The 19,473-nt window shown below is 42.8% G+C and overlaps 1 protein-coding gene across 2 annotated transcripts in view; it reads right to left on the reverse strand.

Annotated features, from left to right (window-relative positions):
• Positions 1-1,117: 1,117 nt before the first annotated feature.
• LOC119861152 (gap junction beta-6 protein) overlaps positions 1,118-19,473 on the reverse strand; it is a 71,610-nt gene continuing 53,254 nt past the window's right edge. The window contains exons 1-2 of one of the 2 annotated variants that reach the window (XM_038415834.2): positions 16,686-16,913; positions 1,118-2,338 (exon numbers count right to left, since the gene is read on the reverse strand). In XM_038415834.2, the coding sequence (XP_038271762.1) occupies positions 1,525-2,316 (792 nt within the window). In that variant the 5' untranslated portion in view covers positions 2,317-2,338; positions 16,686-16,913 and the 3' untranslated portion in view covers positions 1,118-1,524. Of the gene's footprint in view, positions 2,339-16,685; positions 16,914-19,473 lie in introns of those variants that run through there. The other variant, XM_043504269.1, reaches the window with a different exon arrangement.

The raw sequence follows: 19,473 nt of genomic DNA on the forward strand, positions 1-19,473 counted from the left end.
GACTGAAACCCAGGTCTCCCATGTCTGGTAAGAATGCCCCAGCCACCAGGCTATTGGGTATTTGGGGATGGGTCATGGTCTACAAGGTATTTGCTTCTCCCAACAGGATTACTATTATTGTTGTCATAGTGCACTTTTCATCTTCAAAAGTACAACAAATGTCCATGTTCGGTAGCGCTTTCAGTGTAGACACTAGTGCAATAGGAGGGGATCTCCCGTCACTGTAGTTAATTCACCTCCTTCACAGGAGGTAGTATTCTTCCATTGACCTAGCGTTATCTACACCAGGATTTAGTCCTGGTCTACACTTGTGGGGGGGAGAGAAGGGGGGACATCTAAGTTACGCAACTTCAGCTACGTGAATAACATAGCTGAAGTCTATATACTTCGATCGACTTACTGTGGTGTCTTCACTGCGGTGAGTCGACTGCTGCCACTCCCCTGTGGACGGAGGGGGTGGCGCTGAGGGGAGGGGGTGGTGTTGATTTATTGTGTCTGGACTAGATGTGATAAATTGATCCCCGCTGGATCGATCGCTGCCCACTGAGATAGGGTATGCCTTCACTACCCGCTAAGTCAGCTTAACTATGTGGATTTTTCATACCCCTGAGCGACATAGCTGGGTCAACATAACTTTTTAGTTTAGACCAGGCCTCAGTCTCTCTTTTTGAAACAATGCATCCGATGAAGTGAGCTGTAGCTCACGAAAGCTTATGCTCTAATAAATTTGTTAGTCTCTAAGGTGCCACAAGTACTCCTTTTCTTTTTGAAACAGGTCCCCTTTGTATAAATAATCAGTAGGCCCATGAGAGATCGAATCTACAGCCCACTGCTGAGGATGTTTACCTGATCGGATCTCCCACCTTTCAGGGGAGATCAGGGATTTAAAAAACAACACAAACAAAAAGACAGGTCTCCCACATCCCAGGTGAGTGCCTTAACCCTGTTGGCCAATTGGCTATAATGGGTTCTGTATTGTTCTCATTATGAAAAAGGCCTGACCTGGCTTAGGCACCTAACTCCAGGAGAGGGTTCAGGGCCAAGAATCCCAAATGGAGTTAGGGTCCAAATCCTTAAAAGGTGCTTAGGCACCTAAGCCCTACCCTTTTCCTCTGCATTTCATGTCTGGCTAGCTGAGGCAGCTCCCCACTCAGCATGCAGGCTTCTGAGAATCCTCTTCTTGGTCACCTTACTCTCCTCATGCACTGTGAATTGCACGGTCCCTAGGTGTTTCCTAACTCCAAAGTCCCTTCTGTGACTCTAGCCCAGAGGTACTAGTAAGTTTTTGCTTGTCATAGTGGCCTTAAGGATATTCTTATGAAGACAGTTTCCTATTTAATCCTTATATACACTTTTCACATTTTTATGCTGCTTTGACTCTTTTGAGCTAAGTGTTTAATTCCCACCTGACATTACGTATTAAACCTTCACCCCACTTTATTATTTAACGTAGCTGATTTCATTTGCAGCTTTGTAAGAGGAATATTCACTCCACACCAAATGATTCCTCACATTTGCATCACCTTAGCTGCTTGGAAATCCAGAGACTGTGTTGTGACAGCTATCAGATATTAGCTCATTCATTTCATTTTGTTTAGTTTCCTCTTTAGTTTCATGGTTGTGATGATGTCTTGGAGATGCTGCTCTTTGAGACTTTCTGAGGAAAACCTTTACCAGCAGATAGCAGAATTCAGCCACATTTAACAAAATGCAAACACCAGACACAGCGATCATGAAAATAGTGAACACTGTCTTTTCAGTGGGTCGAGAAACAAAACAGTCCACTGTGTTGGGGCAAGGCCATGCATTGCACTTCACTAGGCGAGGCATTCGGAAGCCATCATACATGAAGTAAAACGCATACATAAAGAGGGCTTCAAAGATCATTCTGAAGAATATGCTACTAGTGTAGGTCCACCACAAGGGACCCTGAATATGAAATCTTTGTGCTTTTATTTCTTCAATGTCTTTATATTCGCAGGTTTTCCCTCCCTTTCTGAACTGCTTTTTCTTCTCGTGTCTTCTATATGCAACGTGCATGCCCACGAGAAGTGCAGGAGTAGAGACAAAGATGAGCTGAAGAGCCCACAGTCGAATGTGAGAGATGGGGAAGAAGTGGTCGTAGCAAACATTTTTGCATCCCGGTTGCAGTGTGTTGCAGACAAAATCATTTTGTTCATCTCCCCAGACTTCCTCCGCAGCCACCACAAGGATCATAACACGGAAAATGAACATGACCGTGAGCCAGATCTTTCCGATACTGGTGGAGTGTTTGTTTACACCTCCTAAAATGGCCTGCAGCGTTCCCCAGTCCATTGTCTCGTTTGAATCCTTTGACCTAACAAGACAAAATGAATACACCAAATGATTCTAAATCATGGATTAGGAAATCAATGCCATAAAACTTGTGATACAAGACATATAATGGCAGAATATTTATGGGCTACAGTAACTGTTTCACAGCTTGTTGGCACATCATAGTATTACATTGTCACTACAAGTAGCCATAAAGGTCAAAAGGGATTTTCTGCATATTGTTTGACCACCTCCATTCCAACACTAGTGTAGATATTTAAACAAAACAAGTTATGCCTAGAATAATAAATTAAGCTCTGTCACTGATTTTCTATTTCACTGGGAAGCTTACGTGCAAGGCCCCAGAATTCTGCTTCACCCAGCAAAGGGGGGACATTGGTGTCAGAAGAAGGGGCAACAATATCTTCTGTCACTTCTCCAAAGCACTTCATGGTGCTAAGAGATTATATTTTAGCTCAGTACTAAGATAGCTGATTGGTGTAATCCATGAATTCTAATTTTCTGATTCAAACAGGAAAAAAAAAAAACTGATAATGGTAGTTGTGTTATCATGCACCAAATCTCAAATCACTGCCTGCAATACACTACAAACAGAACAAGTTAACTTTATGGATACAAACCAATTTATGCCCCCTAGTTCATCTTTCTGAAGAGGATAACGGAGCACTATGAAGTTATAGTGTGAAGTCTTTTGGAGGAGACCTCAAAAGATATGATTCCTGGTCTGCTCTACATAGACATAAAAGGTCTTTTTTAAAAATTATTTTTATATAAAAAATTACATTAAAGATGTTTTAAGTACATCATAAGCAGAAAGCTTGCTAAACAACCAGTGGGGCAATTGGATGATCAAGATGCTAAAGGAGCACTCTAGGACGATAAGGATTGTGGAGAAATTAAATGAATTCTTTATATCAGTCTTCATGGCTGAGGATGTGTGAGAGATTCCCAAAAGTGAGCTATTCTTTTTAGATGACAAATCTGAGGAACTGTCCCAGGTTGAGATGTCATTAGAGAAGGTTTTGGAACAAATTGATAAACTAAACAGTAATAAGTCATCAGGACCAGATGGTATTCACCCAAGAGTTCTGAAGGAATTCAAACTACTAACTGTAATCTGTAACTATCATTTAAATAAGCCTCTGTACCAAATGACTGGAGTATAGCTAATGAGATGCCAATTTTTAAAAAGGGCTCCAGAAATGATCCCGGCAGTTACAGGCCGGTAAGCTTGACTTCAGTATCGGCCAAACAGGTTGAAACTACAGTAAAGAACAAAATTGTCAGACACATAGATGAACATAATTTCTGGGGAAGAATCAATACATTTTTTGCAAAGGGAAATTATGCCTCACCAACCTATTAGAATTCTTTGAGGGGGGTCAATAAGCATGTGGACAAGGGTGATCCAGTAGATATAGTGTACTTAGATTTTCAGAAAGCCTTTGACAAGGTCCCTCACCAAAGGCTCTTAAGCAAAGTAAGATGTCATCGGATAAGAGGGAAGATCTTCTCATGGATTGGTAACTGGTTAAAAGATAGGAAACAAAGGGTAGGAATAAATTGTCAGTTTTCAGAATGGAGAGGGGTAAAAAGTGGTGTCCCCCAGAGGTCTGCACTGGGACTAGTCCTATGTAACACACTCATAAATGGTCTGGAAAAAGGTATAAACAGTGAGGTGGCAAAATTTGCAGAGGATACAAAACAACTCAAGATAGTTAAGTCCCAGGAAGGACTGCAAAGAGCTATAAAAGGATCTCACAAAACTAGGTGACTGAGCAACAAAATGGCAGATGAAATTCAATGTTGATAAATGCAAAGTTATGCACAATGGAAAACATAATCCCAACTATACATATAAAATCATGGGGTCTAAATTCGCTGTTGCCACTCAAGAAAAAATCTTGGAGTCATTGTGGATAGTTCTCTGAAAACATCCACTCAATGTGCACCGGCAGTCAAAAAAGCAAACAGAATGTTGGGCATCATTAAGAAAGGGATACACAATAAGACAGAAAATATCATATAGCTTCTACAGAAATCCATGGTATGCCCACATCTTTAATGCTGCATGCAGATGTAGCCCATTTCAAAAAAAAAAGATATATTGGAATTGGAAAAGGTTCAGAAAACAGCAACAAAAATGATAAGGGGTATGGAACAGCTGATGAGAAGCTATTAATAAGACTGGGACTTTTCAGCTTGGAAAAAAGATGACTAAGGGGGGGGAATATGATAGAGGTCTATAAAATCATGACTGGTGTGGAGAAAGTAAATAAGGAAGTGTTATTGGCTCCTTTGCATAACACAAGAACTAGGGGTCACCAAATGAAATTAATAGGCAGCAGCTTTAAAACAAAAACAAAAAAAGGAAGTATTTCTTCACACAGCGCACAGTCAACCTGTGGAACTCTTTTCCAGAGGATGTTGTGAAGGTCAAGAGTATAACAGGGTTCAAAAAAGAACTAGATAAATTCATGGAGGATAGGTCCATCAATGGCTATTAGCCAGGATGGGCACGGATGGTGTCCCTAGCCTCTGTTTGTCAGAAGCTGGGAATGGGCAACAGGATATGGATCACTTGAGGATTACCTGTTCTGTTCATTCCCTCTGGGGCACCTGGCATTGGCCACTGTCGGAACACAGGATACTAGGCTAGATGCACCTTTGGTCTCACTCAGTTTGGTCTTATGTTCTAGGGGTTTAACCTGATGTCCTGCACCAAACTTTCCCCTCCCCCCCCTGCTGTGCAAAGTGCTGTCCACTTGGCTGCCAACCTCTCTTCGTTTAAGCATAACACAAAGTTCTGGGCAAATTCTATCTCAAAGGATCCTCCAACGTACCATATAAATGTATGATATTATGCTATAATCCTCAAGGGACACCCAAAGTAACTGGGGTTTCAGATAATCCAGGGAGCTGGCTTAGAAGAATTTGAAGTTTGTGACCCTGAGCAGGGACTTCAAGGTCTGTTGGCCAGTATCCTCAGAGAGGCTAGCCAACTCCACGACAATGTGTTTTTGCCATTCTGTGCAATTGAGGTTTTTTAGCCATAAGCATCTTCGTGTCCTGCTGAGGCAGGCAGCCACCAAGAAAGCCAACCTGCTCCATTAGCCAATATCAATAAGCTGATAAGTGTCATATCACCAACACGAACGTCAGGAACTTTTCAAACAGTGAGCTTCCAATAGGTGAAAAAGAAAAGGAGTACTTGTGGCACCTTAGAGACTAACAAATTTATTTGAGCATAAGCTTTCACAACAGTAACTCGACTGCTACTCTGAATCCAATAGGTGAGGTTCAGATAAATCAGATAGACAAAAGGCCATAATCCATATAATACTATGTAGAGAAGCATTGCAATAGATTATGGGAACTGAGAAGAAAAAAAAAAAACAAAAAAACAAAAGCTCACACAGAATATTGACTACTATTCCTCTCCTCCACTGATTTTCAGAAATTTTGTTTGAAGTCCAGTTAGCAATTAACTTAATTCACTTATTTTTACAGGATAAAAAGACACTTTAGAAACCGAAAAATACTGTTTTGTAAGTAAGAACCCTAGCAACATTTTGATCTGTAAATGCTGGGGGAGTGGGACTAGCACCAAACTCAGCATGAAATGAATTTTCATTGAGCTGGAGAGAAAGTTTTGAATTTGGTGTACAGTCAATTTTCTCCAGAGATTTTCTAAAGGAAATGGGTGAGGACTGCCTGTACTAGGCTATAGGTTTTTATAGAGATTATTTTCATTATCTTAATACCTCCTAGAAGAGGAAGACCCCAGAAAAAACAAGCAGACAAACAAACGAACCAAACCAAAACATTCCACAAAGCTAGCTTAGCCTTTTTTCCCCCCCACCCTTATCAGTGTCGGGCATCATCCTTTGAAGTTCTCACTCCATGTTTTCTCTTGGCTCTGAAATTTCAATACAAAGACTTTTCTGATGTTGGTTTTACTTTTTAAAAAAAAAAATATGGTGTTGATGGAGAGCTGACAGTCTAGAAACTAAGTCAATTTTTTTGTTTAGTATCATTTACAGCACCAAACATACTGTGGAATGGGTCAGCAAAAAGGTTAATCATAGGATTGGCTTGAAAGTGACAATTCTTATTGGTGAAACATTTCAAAGTTTCTAAAAAAAAAAAAATTAATTTTGATACAAGTGACACTTTGGTCTGGTTTATACGGCACTGGGCTAGAACACAGGAGACCCAAATTCAAGTTTCTGCTCAATTCTGCTTGAGCCTGGGTCTCCCATTTCCCAGGCCAGTGCCCTAACTGCTGGGCTGCAATATTTGTCTCTGACGAAGTTGTTTTTGCATCTGACCTGGTTTAACAAAACACTGTGGTTTTGATGAAACAGCGTTTTCCAATCAGAAATCGATTTCATTGAACAATTTCTGACCAGCTCAAGTGAATACAAATAGCAAAGAACTTCTAGCTATGTATATCATACCTAACACCTTATTACAATCACTGGTTCAAGATCCATGGGCACTAGGACAAAACCTTAGTGCCAACATCCAACAAAGATCATTAACCCTGATTTAGATATTAAAAGGTCCTGGTTTACCATGAAACCAGCATAGAAGAAATACTATCAAAAGAATGATAGTCACTCCAATTACAAGTAGGAGAAAATGCAGGATTTTAAACAGAAAGTGGTTGGCAGTGTGCCAACACAACAGCTATACCATCTGCACCAAGGTTTACAGGTCACAGCCACCTCCAACGGTCAGAAAGCGCTTGACAAAACCAAAAAGAGGACTACAGCTTCATTTCTTGAGGATGTTCACGATGCTGAGGACAATCTCATGCACTGGATAGAAGTAACCAGTCACTGGCAAGGAAAGAACAACAGGAACAGCAAACACAGGTTCACCATAGCAAATAGACCTGTGACTGAACAGGCCACAGCAGAAGGAATGTCTGAACAAGGAGCAGCTATGTGATCAGTGAGCCAATGAGATTCAGAGATTCTAGTCCAATAACCTAGATCTCCCCTTTAACAATTTCTTCTAGTTTGGATTTCATTAGTTGGCTAGTTTCATGTCAGGTTAATATTATGTGTGCTTTTAAAAATAAATAAATAAAAAGGAAGACAAAACAAGAGATGCTGGATTGGTGGATACTGACTGTCATGTAACATGGCTAAAACCCTTTGGAACTTTGACCCAGGGTCCCATGGCATGAACCAGGAAATAAGGCTCAGTCTCTTACCAGAATGCATCCGATGAAGTGAGCTGTAGCTCACGAAAGCTTATGCTCTAATAAATTTGTTAGTCTCTAAGGTGCCACAAGTACTCCTTTTCTTTCAGCAATCTTCTGTGTCACACCTTTATTTCCAGGCAGGGCCAAAATCCTTTCTACTCTATTGGTTAAAGGTAACTGTACTGTGAGTTGGAAGCTAGTGTATAGAGAATGAGTAAAGTCAAAAATCTTAGGTAACTCAGGGAAACAAGGACATTGAATTTTGAAGATAATAAGATTTTTTTCTGAGTTATTATTGCAATTAAATGTAATCGCCCCTTTTGGGTGGATATAGTAAAACTAGAAGATTTGGTGGGATTACTTCAAAGATGCAAGTTTTTAGAAACACTTCTTGTCCTTATCTGCAGGCTAGAGATCAAGTTCTTTCTAGACTGAACTAACCCGTCTTGAGAAGTGAAGAGTTTCTCCTTCAAGATACCGACTGCAATTCCCAGGACCTTGCAAAATGGATCCCTTGAAACAAGCCACATTCTTTTATCGTGCAAAGTTATTTAACAGGGGCAAAGTAGATTTTTCATGAGCATATAAAAGAAAAAGTTTCTCTGGATTCATACTTCATGGCAGCACAGAAAAGATCCTGAATTCCCAGAAGATTCTTTAGGGGACAATTAGTCAGATTTCTGAATATTTAGTTTTACTTCACCTGTTATTTATCAAGCTGCATGATTTTTAAACAAGACTGAATGTCAGGATTTACCCTGGGGATCATGGGTTACAAATTCTCTTCTGATAGTGAATTTATAACTGAGTAATCTTTTCTTTTTAGGATATTTACAAGGCTCTCAACTTTGAATTACAAATCTTTCCTTGACAAGGGCCAGATCCAATGCCCTTTAAAGTCTATGGAAAGACTCACATCAATTACAATAGGCTTTGGATCAGGCTCTAACTGAGCTTTGGATATTGGAATGTTGTAATTGCTTTTGTATACAGATTAGAGATGCTTCTATACAGCTAAATATGTATCATTTATAAAAACAGAACTGCCACATAATGTTTGTCGCTGTACACACGAACACAGGTTCATTTCTCCTCTCTGAATTCCACCAGTTTCTTTGCATTCCCAGTTTTGTTTACTTTCTTGCACCTCTTTTCCTGTCTGTTTCCCTCTCCTCCTCCTGCCTCTCAATCTCCTCCACTCCCGTCCATATGCCCTTTTTCTTGGAGCAGGTCTACATTTAAAACACTGCAGCGGTGCAGCTGCGCTACTGTAGCACTTCAGCAAAGATGCTACTACGCCGACAGACGAGCTTCTCCTGTCAGTGTAGTTAACCCACCTCCACAAGAGGCAGTAGCTTTCTACACTGGTGGTGGGGTGGGGTTTAGGTCGTTATAATGGTGTTGCTCAGGGGTGTGGATTTTTCCCCACACAAAAGTGATATAGTTATACAGATGTAAGATGATAGTGTAGACCTGGCCTTACTTGGCTCACTGCCATCTCTCCACCCAGCCCTGCTTTTCTTTCCTGCCACCACACCATCTCTCTCTCCCCCCTTCCACTTCAGCTTCCCAGGTAGTCTTATTCCTTTTGCCTCCTCCTCCTGCCCCACCAAGTCTCACTCCCCACCACACACATGCCCAAATCTCTTTTGCCCCTTCACCACTTAAAAACCCATCTCTTCCACCTCCTCCAGGTATCTCTCCTCTTCTCCTGAAAGCTGGTGATGCCAGCATCCTCCATTTGCCCCTCTCATATTCTACCTTTCAAGGCTCCACTCCTGCTTTCATGCTGGCTGAAAGCCATGTGGCACCTGCAACACTCCCCCGTGATAGAGCCATTTACAGTTTGATCCTGCAACCTTTGAAGTCAGTGTCAATACAGCCATTGACATCAGTGGGTGAGGAATCAACCCCTTAGCTACATCAGTCCACCAGTCACTCCAAATAGGACACACCAGTTATCCCTATTCTGCTCAAGCCCTGAATCAAACAAACATCGGTCAACAACATCATGTGGGGCAGATGACAACAAAATATTATAGTAGTCCCAAGTGAAAGAGTTAAATTGCTTTAATTTACTCACAGTGAGGTGGAAGTATTATGGGCTACTCTGCTGACTCAGGACCATTGTTCATCTTTATTTCAGATATTTGCTTCTCAGATCCTTTTACTGACAAAGAGAATAAAATATCAACCATCTCTCTGACGGAATGAAAAACTAAGGCAAGGAAAACTAAGATTCAATTTAATTGATGGCTGCCTTTATTTTCATATAGCCAGCACAGCTCTGTAACTGCCATGCCACTGTATACTCATTAGGGCCCCAAACCAGCAAAACACTTAAGCATGAGCATAACTTAAAGCATACAAATAGCCCCATTGACTTAAATTCTTTGCTGGACTGAGGCCTGGGAGTGTACCCCACATCTCCTGCAAAAGGCAATAGCAGAAGAAGCAGCAAGAGCATCTGGGGGAATCTAAGGCAGAAAGGGGAAGCAGAGATATACAGGGAGATTAGAGTCAAAGGAAGGAGCTGGGGAGACCACAGTGGAAGGAGGGAGCCACAGACCTCAATGACATTGAGTAACTGAGCTTTCAGTCTCCACTGTAGAGAAACTCATCCCTTAAATAAAAAATTAAGAACATTTCTATATAAAAAAAAATGGTTTGAAATGGGGATCAAGTGGTTGCACATCTCAGCACCAGTCACAGCTGCACTACCCCACTGGTTATTCTGCAGTTCCAGCAGAGCTACCAGAGGGACCAGAATATCAACATTATCACTAGCAGCAGAGGGTTACTGCACACCTACATAAGACAGCATCAGGATTCTAGAGTTGAGAGCTGCAATTGCAAAGCGAGAGGGTACTATGTGCTTGCCCTGCTAACCCCTATGATACAAGCTCTTAGTGCTGGAATCATCAAGATCCAGTGATTAGATTATAGTCACTCCCCCCTTAGCAGATTTCTTTCTTAGGGCTTGTCTACACTGGCACTTTACAGCACTGCAATTTTCTCGTTCAGGCAGCAGCACTTTAATGTTGCTAGTGAAGACATGCCCATGTTCTCAGGGATATCTTCACTAGCGGCAGTGCTTTAACATGGCTGTGTAGTCGGGGCACCAGTGCTGGGAGAGAGCTCTTCCAGTGCTGTTAAAAAAACAAAAACAAAAAAAAACCACCCCCACAAGGGAAGTAGCTCCCAGCGCTGATGCATTGTCTACACTGCCCCTTTACAGTGCTGAAACTTGCAGCGCTATGGGGAGTGTTTTTTCACACCCCTGAGCAAGAAAGTTTCAGCACTGTAAAGTGGCAATGTGGACAAGGCCTCAGTTAAAAGCTGGGTACAGCAGGTGGTCTTTAATCAGAAGTTAACAATATAGCTTCAACAAACCAGGTGTGTTAGAGATTGCAGTGTATGTAGGCATGCTGGGTTTGTATTAATAAAATGGTGAAAAAGATAAAACAAAAAGTTTATTCTGTTCATGTAATGCTAACTTGTGGAACTCACTGCCACAGGATATTATTACCCAGGCAAACAGCTTACTACTAAGATTTAAAAAGCAGCATATGTAATATTATTTGTTTGTATTACAGTAGCACCTGAAGAACCAGTCAGTAATGGTGTCCTATTGCCCTAGGCGCTATACAAATTCAGAATACAAGATCATGCCCTTCTCCCCCACACCTACAAATAGTATCGGGATTTACTCATTTCCCCAGGCTTGCATATGGACATGGATGTCTATGATGCCTCCATTGGCTAGTCAAGCTCAGGTTTCCTCTGATGTTGGGTGTGCCTTGAACTGCCCCTTTGTTGCCTTCATCAGCATGCTTTTAGATAAACATGTCTAAGGATAGCATCTGCAGTTAAACTGCCATCACACACTTAAGTGTATTATCAGATCTTCAACAGAAGCATTTGGCATTGGCCAGTGTTCGGAGACAAAAAGAAAAGGAGTACTTGTGGCACCTTAGAGACTAACAAATTTATTAGAGCATAAGCTTTCGTGAGCTACTTCATTGATGAAGTGAGCTGTAGCTCACGAAAGCTTATGCTCTAATAAATTTGTTAGTCTCTAAGGTGCCACACGTACTCCTTTTCTATTTCCCCATGGTATTTCTTCCCCCCACCCCACCCCCCACTGTTCCTCTGATATTCTTGTTAACTGCTGGAATTAGCCTACCTTGCTTGTCACCATGAAAGATTTTCCTCCTTTCCCCCCCCTGCTGCTGGTGATGGCTTATCTTAAGTGATCACTCTCCTTACAGTGTGTATGATAAACCCATTGTTTCATGTTCTCTCTGTGTGTGTATATAAATCTCTCCTCTGTTTTTTCCACCAAATGCATCCGATGAAGTGAGCTGTAGCTCACGAAAGCTTATGCTCAAATAAATTCGTTAGTCTCTAAGGTGCCACAAGTACTCCTTTTCTTTTTGCGAATACAGACTAACACGGCTGCTACTCTGAAACCTGTTGGGAGACAGAACACCATCCAGGAATCTCTGTTTTGGTGGGGCAATTCTCATGCTAATTTTTTCCAACAGCAAAGCTTTAGAATAGTTAAACTGCTTAGGATCCCAAATCATTGACAGAATGAGCCTGAACTTAGTTGCAACCCCCATTCAAACCTGTAGTTCTATGGCACTGAAGGCCGGTGTTCACTTCCAAGTTTTACCACCATAATTCAGGTAGGGGTACAATTTTTGCCAAAAATAATTACTGGTAAAAGCCCTAATCTAGACACGGCTATAACAGAATTCAGTGTCTTTCCTTCAGCAGTTGACGACACTGTTCTCACCCACAAAGAGAATGATGCTCCCTACGTTGCTTTAGTTTTAAGCAGCATCTTCTGCTGTGGAAGAAAACTTAACTCTGAACTCAGGTTTTGGAAGCTAAAAAGCCTTTCCTTTCACAATGCAAAGAAATTTGCAGCAATTTGTAATTCTGCTGCTGTGTACTGAAGAATCAGAGAGTGCTCAATAGGAACACCCAAAACAAAATGATCAACTCTTATTAAAGAATTACAGAGTTGTTGATAAAGATCAAAACAGTCCCACCCTCTTAGAAGCCAGGGAAGTTCTCTCTAGCAGTTCTTAAGTGTTCTCCTACAAGTACAGTAACAGTTCTGTCTTTAAGTTAAGGCAGTTGGTAATGGAAAGAAATTGCAAATTTGCTGTAAATTTACAATGACAGGTAAGGATCACATGTCTGACTTAGATCAGTGGTAGGCAAAGTCTACTGTCTGCCCTGAGTACCTTCCACAGCCAGCGTGTGATAGGTGCAGGTTTGAGCATTAGCTGAAACGATACATTTTTGGATCTCAAGCACTTCTAGCCTTAGGAAAACAGGTGCTTGGTGTGTACTAATTCAGTGGTTCTCAACCAGGGGAATGTGTACTCCTGGGGCTACACAGAGGTCTTCCAGGGGGTACATCAACTGTTCTAGATATTTGCCTAGTTTTACTACTGTATACATAGAAAGCACTATCGAAGTCAGTACAAACTAAATTTTCATACAATGACTTGTTTATACTGCTCTATATACTATACACTGAAATGTAAATACAATATTTTAGAATTATATGGTAAAAATGAGAAAGTGAGCAATTGTTCAGTAATTGTGTGCTGTGATACAAAATCAGACATAAAAATGCAAAAGTAAGCAAGTAGCTTTTAAGTGAGGTGTAATTTGGGGGTACATAAGACAAATCAGACTCCTGAAAGGGATACAGTAACCTGAAAAGGTTGAGAGCCACTGTACTAATTAACCCAGAAGCAAAAGACTCAGATAATTAGACCTTTACTTGCTGGATTAAAATGTAACACTGCAAAGCATGTAGGAAGCAAATATACATTTGTCAATTATTTACTGAATAAGGGTTCTGTCCTGCAAGATGAAGTGTCTTCAGCTCCCACAGTGACTCAGCACCACAAAGATGGATTTGGCAAGGCTCTGTTAATATGTCTAAAAAAAAAATACAGATTTAAAGTAAATTTTGAATAGTTTTTAGAAATACCTGCCACTGTTTCACTCTCCCCATAACTGTTAATTAAGCTACTATTGCTTGGTGAGAGATGCCATTCATAATACTTTTCCATATGAGAGCCATTCTCATTATGCAAAGTAAGACACAAGGCAGAAGAATTCTTGCCTGAATTCAGCCAGTTAAGTTAACCATGTTTTTTCTTGCAATACTCATCTTGCAAGAGTTCTGAGTTCCCCAAGACAAATTCACTTTGACTGTAAGTGGATGCAGCAACTCTGAACTCAACAGAATTATATCTTGCATCGGAGGGTAACAATCTGTGATCACTATCAACACGGGGTGGATTGGAACCAGCACCCTCAAAATGAAAGACTCTCTAGCCCATTACCCGATCCCTTGAATCATCCTTCTTCCCTCAGAACATTTCTGTGGTACATGAGAAAAAAAAAAAAAAAAAAAAAAAAAAAAAGGATACACTCTGCTTTATTGATGGAAGAGGAAATTGGATTTCAGAATCTGTTTCCGTCCTAAGACCTGGATATTGAGACCTGATTGCCCAGAGACCTTGACTGGGACAAGGCAGCTCTATCCAAAGTGCCCTGGGGAAGCTTTCAGCCACCATCTACCTCAACTGCCTATGGTCTAGGGTCAGGTACTGCAGCCCTTACTCAGGCAAGTCTCCTGCTGAGGTCAGCAAAGCCAGACTCAGTGAGCAGGAAACATTTATCCTGATTCACACCTTTCATTTCCTATTTCCTCAATAAATTATAGGAGTGGTCTACCCTGAGCTGGGGTAACGGTGCGGATAGGACCTGTCCATTTATGCAAGCCTGTTTACCTTCATGAGTTTCAGAGTAGCAGCCGTGTTAGTCTGTATTCGCAAAAAGAAAAGGAGTACTTGTGAATTTGTTAGTCTCTAAGGTGCCACAAGTACTCCTTTTCTTTTTACCTTCATGAGAATCTCTTTAAAAAACAAAGCCAAACACATAGGCATGCCACAAATTACCTTTAGTAGCTGTTGCCTTTATATTGCTTGTTGCTTTAATTCTCTGAAGTCATGGTCTTGTGAACTTATAGAGACATTGTCCAGTGTTAAGTGGATAGCCAATAGTAATAGAAGTGTTTAAAAAAAGTAAGTCTCATGAAAAGTTAAATTAAGGTAGATTTTGGGATTTAAACTTTCCCTTAAATATCTTCATCCCCAAACAAGCAACATTGGATTGGTGCAGGAGAACCAGAAACAACCAGAATGGAAGCAAAAGTGAAAATGTACTAATTATTTACATTTTCCAGGCTGAGTGAAGGAATGAAAAAGAAAGTTATTTTAAATGTTTTCTTACTTAATGTTTGCAGTGTTGTTGTAGCCATGTAAGTCCCAGGATATGAGAGAGACAAGGTGGGGAAGTAATCTCTCACATTGGTGGAACTTCTGTTTGTGAAAGTGACAAGCTTTCGTGCTCCACAGAAAGTCAGGTCTGGGCCTCCCACCCACTTATTAGTAAAACAAGCAAAGAATGCATATGTTCTACACGCACACTCTTTGCACTTCTGGAGAGCCTTTAGTATAAGAATATCAAGCTGATTTACAAGCAACAATGAATTTAGCCTCACAATGCACCTTTGAAGTAGGTTTAAGTATTATTCTACCCATTTTATACATAAGATTGAATGACTTTCCAAAGTTTACCTTAGTCTTCCTGTGCAGAACTAGGAAAAGAATGCAGGTGCCCTAGTTCCCATTCTCAAGCCCTAACCATAAGGCTATCCTTTCTCTCAGGAATTAATTTAACATTTAATCTACAGACAATGTGTCCCTTCCAGCGCAGCACTGGAGTATTTCATTTTCCGTGGGTTAAAGTTAGCCGCAAGGGAAAGAAAGTAAAGAGCAAGAGTAGCATACAATAACAGATACTACAGCAGGGCGCCCTTTCAAACAGTCAATTTACCAAACCTGCCATGCAAGTAAATTAAAAACCAGTCTTTTTACAAAACCGCAGCCAGACACTTCACCCTATTTACCCTGCCCTTTGGATGCTGAGCGCATTACAAATCTTGTCCAAGTTAACTAAAACCCTGTATATATTCATGGGCAAGTAAGACAGTCTTGTTGACAGAGGCTGAGGCCTTTTAAACTAGTTCAAAGCTGCTGAATACCATGGAAGTAACAAATAGAATGAATTTATTAAAAAAAAAAAATTCTCCAACTTCGGGCGCACGCGGAAACCCTCATGGAATACAATAGGGACCATCAATGGAAGAGTGCTTGAGATTCCTGGAAAAAGAAAAGGAGTACTTGTGGCACCTTAGAGACTAACAAATTTATTTGAGCATAAGCTTTTGTGAGCTCCAGCTCACTTCATCGGAGGCATCCGATGCTTTCCTGTGCATCCGATGAAGTGAGCTGTAGCTCAGGAAAGCTTATGCTCAAATAAATGTGTTAGTCTCTAAGGTGCCACAAGTCCTCCTTTTCTTTTTGCGAATACAGACTAACACGGCTGCTACTCTGAAACCTGAGATTCCTGGGAGTCCAACAACTCCCTAAGCTGACCCAGAAAAGAAGACGGAAATACCCGAGCCAAGCGTAAAAGACGAACCCAGAGCGACAGTCATGGCAGAAGGTCACTGGGCAGCTGAAGGACACACATAATGGACTGGCAGACAGACAGAGCCCCTTCGCTGAACAGGACTCGAAGAGGGGGAACTTATGGGACTTAACACGGAGGATTCAGATTCAGGATTCACGTAGCTCTGAATCAAAGAGCAGAGTATAGGAGCCACCGAACGGGCGAGTTTTATAACCGCCCCGGGGTTAGCTCCGGGCTCAAGGGCCCGAGCCTGCCAACCCGCTCCCGCCCGTCTTTCCTACTTTCCGAGGGAGGAGCCGGCAGGATCGGGCCCTAACTCCTGGCCACAGAGGGGTAGCTCGCTCCTGTTCCCACTGCGGTCCCCGGGAGAGGCCAGCACGGGCGCGAGCGGGATCAGAGCTAGCCCCGGCACACACAGCCCCAGCGCCTCGCTCCTCAGAGCTACGGGAGACGAGCCCCCCCCCCCCCCCCGCGCGGGGCTGGCCCCGGAGCCCCGGCCCGGCTGCAGCGTGGGCAGGCGCCTCGTCTCTCCCCCGCGCCTGAAGCGGCCGCCCTGCAGGGAGAGCAGCGCCGAGCTCACCTGCCTCAGCCGCGCGCGCAGCCCAGAGCCCCTGTTGCGCGCCGGGCACCATGCACGGGCGGGGGACCCGGAGCAGGAGTAGCCGCCTCACGCCTCGCTGCGCTGCGCGCGGTCCTTGCTCCGCCTGCGGGTGTCGGTGCTCGAGTCCCGCGGAGCTTCCCCGGTCCCGGCCGCTCCCCGGCCGGCAGCTGCTTTTAAGCCGCCCCATGCCCGCCTCCTCCCCCTGAGCGCCGCAGCCCGGGGCCGGGGGCGGGCGGAGAGGACAGGCCCGATCCCCCGCGCGAGCCCGGCTGAGGCGCTGCCCCCGCCCCCATCTCCTCCGTCTGGCCTGGCTCCCGCCGCCCTGCCCCCAGTCCCTCTCCCCGCCCAGGCACCCGGGGGCAATAGGAAACCTGCGGCCCATGGGCCCCCGCGTGCCAGGAGACGAAGGGCCACAGCTGCCCCCTACTGCCTCTTCACCCCCCAGCCACCCTGCTGGCCACCCCAGCGGCTGCAAACCACCGTGTTTGCAGTGAAGACACAGCCCTACTCAACAAGCAGCCCTGGGCCCCTGGCCCATTGGTTTCGGTGTAGTGGGGGCTGTCCAACGGGACGGGGGGGGGGTAAAGTCAGGGGAACTTTCCCTCCCTGTCTAGGAGTCGGGTTATTTTTCAGGTTAATCCTATCACTCCCCATTTGGCAGGTTTGATATCACCACTCTCCCCAGAGAGCAAAACCTTGGAAATGCTACAGCCCCTTCTGGGAGTTGCCTCTCCAAATTTAAACTCCCTGCATCGGGAAAAGAGGGGCTTAGCCTATGGTGAAAGGAGCAAATGGCTAAGCGATGACTGCTGCACCTCACTGGGCTCCCTTCCTGCCTGGACAGTGTCTAGCATGCAGTCTGGATTAATGACAGGTTTCAGAGTAGCAGCCGTGTTAGTCTGTATTCGCAAAAAGAAAAGGAGGACTTGTGGCACCTTAGAGACTAACAAATTTATTTGAGCATAAGCTTTCGTGTGCATCCGATGAAGTGAGCTGTAGCTCACGAAAGCTTATGCTCTATTAAATTTGTTAGTCTCTAAGGTACTCCTTTTCTTTTAGTCTGGATTAAGACAACCTTCTGCCAAACTATTCAAGGACAGGGAGGCTGAACTGGGGATGCTCAAAACTCAAGGTACAGAATATGATTTAGTTGGGGTTGGTCCTGCTCTGAGCAGGGGGTTGAACTGCATGACCCCCTGAGGTCTCTTCCAACCCTAATCTTCTATGATTCTAAGCAGGTAAATGGCCCAGTCCTCAAGTCCTTACTAGAGTACTAAAGTCCTTACTGAGTGCTAAACTCTCCTCTCAGGTTGGAACACCAATCAAAATTTCTCCTCTACTCTCTTCTTTGGGCTTGACCAGGTGTAACAGGAAAATCTGGTGTGGGCTAAAGAATTCTGGTTTGGACTATCAAATCTCCCAAAGTGGATTTGCTACTGAAATTTCTTTTTCTTTTATCTTAAAATACAAGGATTTGTAGATGGTGTTGATGATCTGGGCCCTTATGCTGGTATTCCTGGCAAGTATGAACACGTCCTTCACCTAAAGCCGGAGGGAACTATACTAGCTGCAGCACGGATCCAATTGTGCATTTTGTTTGGAAGGGGAAAGGGTTTAAAACCATTGCATGCTTATTCTTCCAAATCTAAATATTGAAATTGGCAGTTTTCTTAGACTGGATCCCTTTTGCTTTCTCCCAATGAAGCCAATAGGGATTTTGCCACTGGCAAATGGGAGAAGGCTCAGTCCTTGGTTTGTGAGGTTTTAGTCTGTTTTGGATGGGAAATGTGTTTACTGTGAAGGAAACTGAGATATTATCGAAATAAATAGAGAAATTAAATTTTTCATCCTGTGCAGAAACATCAGAGCAAGGCTATGGCTAATCCAGTTTTCATTTCCCGTCAAATTGCTGATGAAATGCTTTATTTTTCATATCTATAGGAAACAAAATTCCCTATCTTTGTACTTTGTACCTTGCACTTTTAGTTCTCTGTCAGACACATACGCTTCATGCAATGGTTTTAAACCCTTTCCCCTTCCAAACAAAATGCACAATAGGATCTGTGCTACGACTAGCACAGTTCCCTCCGGCTTTAGATGAAGGATGTGTTCATACTTGCCAGGAATACCAGCATAAGGGTCCAGAACATCAACACCATCTAGCTAAATTCCTCTGCCCTTCACTTACAAGAATAACAATCCCAGAGAAATGTTCTACAGAAACCAATAGATGATAGGCAATATCAATCCATCCGAATGAGCAATTTAATCATATACTAGGATCATTCTAAATTGTTATCAGTTGACGTCAATAGAGATTTTGCCATTCACTCCAGTGGAGTCAGGATCATGCCCACGGTTTTGTGACAGCTAACTGAACTAGACAAGAAGTAAATATCTGGGGCCTGATCCTTCTCCTAAACTCATTGAGAGTTCTATGTGCGTGGAGTGCCTACAGGATCAGTCCCATAAAATTTTAACAAAAGGATGTAGTTTCTTTACAGCCAAGAACTTCTGATGCTTTAGCAACATGTCCTTGCTTTGGAAGAGAGGAACCCATTTCCCAAAGTACAAAAAGGTTTAAAATGAAATCTGGAGCTTTCTTTATTTGGGTCACTGTGAAAATCACACCCTAGTCTCATTAACAGATCATTGCAATTTACACTAGTTCAGGTTTCAATTCACTAATTCCACCTCCTCCATCAGCCCTTTTCATTCAAAGGTCAACAATACTGTGAACAATGAACACTTTTAGTTTTAGCTGAAC

The sequence above is a fragment of the Dermochelys coriacea genome, chromosome 1, assembly GCF_009764565.3.
Source record: "Dermochelys coriacea isolate rDerCor1 chromosome 1, rDerCor1.pri.v4, whole genome shotgun sequence".
In the NCBI taxonomy this organism is placed as follows: Eukaryota; Metazoa; Chordata; order Testudines; family Dermochelyidae; genus Dermochelys; species Dermochelys coriacea.